This window comes from Antrostomus carolinensis, unplaced genomic scaffold (genome assembly GCF_000700745.2).
Source record: "Antrostomus carolinensis isolate BGI_N321 unplaced genomic scaffold, ASM70074v2 scaffold43610, whole genome shotgun sequence".
NCBI classification, from domain to species: domain Eukaryota; kingdom Metazoa; phylum Chordata; class Aves; order Caprimulgiformes; family Caprimulgidae; genus Antrostomus; species Antrostomus carolinensis.
In genome coordinates, this window is record NW_010291413.1 from 1 (window position 1) to 2,102 (window position 2,102).

At 55.5% G+C, this 2,102-nt stretch overlaps 1 protein-coding gene across 1 annotated transcript; it reads right to left on the reverse strand.

The window, feature by feature from the left end:
• Positions 1 to 326: 326 nt before the first annotated feature.
• LOC104531324 (leucine-rich repeat-containing protein 14-like) lies at positions 327 to 1,911 on the reverse strand (the record flags this gene model as incomplete). Its single annotated transcript, XM_010176183.1, is given in 2 exon segments — positions 327 to 969; positions 1,571 to 1,911. Coding segments are annotated over 2 exon segments (984 nt in total), but the record flags the coding sequence as incomplete, so codon positions are not given.
• Positions 1,912 to 2,102: the final 191 nt, after the last annotated feature.

Consider the following 2,102-nt stretch of genomic DNA (forward strand, 5'->3'; position numbering starts at 1 on the left):
GTTGGAGATCCCCCAGTTGGCCCAGTCAACCTTACACTTGGAATATATCTTGGAATGATGGGGATGGTTTCCCATATTCCTGGTGGAACCGTGGTGATTCCACCCAGATCCCAACACCCCATGACCCATCAAATCCCTTCCAAGGCGTGAAGAACCTTCCCATGGTGTGAAGAACCCCTCCCAAGGTGTGAAGAACCCTCCCAAGGTGTGAAGAACCCCTCCCAAGGTATGAAGAACCCTCCCAAGGTGTGAAGAACCCTCCCAAGGTGTGAAGACCCCTCCCAAGATATGAAAAGACCAAATTGAGGATCTTCTCCACCACGAACTTACCCAAGAAGTTGCCTCAGTTTCCCCGAAAGCCTAGAAGAACCCAAATTAAGTTCCTTGAGGTTGACCAACCTCCCCAACTGCTCGGCGAGACATCGTAGACCGACATCCATCCCGGCAGCCATCTTTCTCACGTCAACATTGCTGTAGGGTAATTTAAGACTGAGAAGATGTGGAAATCTGGTGAGATGAGGTAAAACTGCACAAAGTCCGCTCAACCCGAAATTATTGAAGCGTAAATCCACCCGTCTGACCCCAACAGGGTCCAGAGATTCCACCAAACTCACGGTGCCGGCGATGGAAAGTTCTTCAGCGTGAAAATGGCGGCATTTAAGATGTAGAAGACCGGTGAGTCCGCTCTGGAGAGCGTCACGTAAGATGGTGAAGGAGGTGGCGTTGACGAAGAGATCGGTGAAGATCTCCACGCCGCCGATGGGTTGTGGAGATGTTGAGGTGGTGGTGGGACCTTTATGGCGTTTGGAATGATGTTTCAAATATTCCTTTTGGTGTTTGGTGATTTCTAGACAAGCTTTGGCCAAAGTCACCGTGCTGGACCATAAACTCATCCCCTCGGTGTCGTGGTTGGTGACGTCATCCTGGAGACCCGTCATGTCCAAGAGCCGGAGGTGGCAGCGATTGTCACTGGGGAGAAGGTGAGAAAATGGGGGATAAAGGAGTGAGGAGATGGAGGATGTGGAAATACGGCGCGGTGAGGTGGAGGAGGAGGAAGGAAATGGTGGAATCTAGCAGAGGAGGAAGGAAATGGTGGAATTTGGGAGAGGAAGAAGGAAATGGTTCCTGCTCATCCCAAGGGAATTTGGCAGAGGAGGAAGGAAATGACAGAATTGGGGAGAGGAGGAAGGAAATGGTTCCTGCCAATCCTGGGGGAGTTTGGCAGAGAGGAAGGAAATGGTGGAATTTGGTAGAGGGGGAAGGAAATGGTTCCTGCTCATCCCTGGGAGAATTTGGCAGAGGGAGGAAGGAAATGGTGGAATGTGGCAGAGGAGGAAGGAAATGGTTCCTGCTCATCCTGGGGGAGTTTGGCAGAGAGGAAGGAAATGGTGGAATGTGGCAGAGAGGAAGGAAATGGCTCCTGCCAAGCCCGGGGGAAATTGGCCCAGGAGGAAGGAAACGGTGGAATTTGGCAGAGGAAGGAAATGGTTCCTGCTCATCCCAAGGGAATTTGGCAGAGGAGGACGGAACCAGCCCATCCCGGGTGAAATCTGACATCTCCAACACCCACCTCATCCCACGAGAAGCCACCTCCAGCGCCCGCCGGAGATGTGTCACCACAGCCAGGATGACAGCCTGGACACACAACTTCCTGGGACAGCCATCCTGGTGACGGTGACAACCATCCCGGTGACGGTGACAACCATCCCGGTGACCCAGGAGGTGCTGGAAGCTGAGGACGGGGAACGGCCACGTCCCCACCAGGTCCCGTAGGGCCAGGACCCGTCCGTCCAGGAAGGCCACTCGGAAGAGGACGGGGTAGAGCTCGGCCGGGAGCAGCTCCAGGGCGCGGCGGGTGCCGGGGAGGTGACTCACCAGGTGGCGGGCGCAGAGGAAGAGGAGGGTGTCCATGGTGACCGTCACCCACCACCTGGGGGGCTGTGGGGTGAGGTTAGGGGGGGACACTATGGGATCATCACCCACCCACCCACCACCCCCACTTGGTCCCGTATCTCTGGGGGGTTGTGGAAGCCACGTGGTGGCACTGAAGGGAAGTGGGGGAGCCCCAAAGCAGACCCACATCAATGGGGTGCCCCATGGTG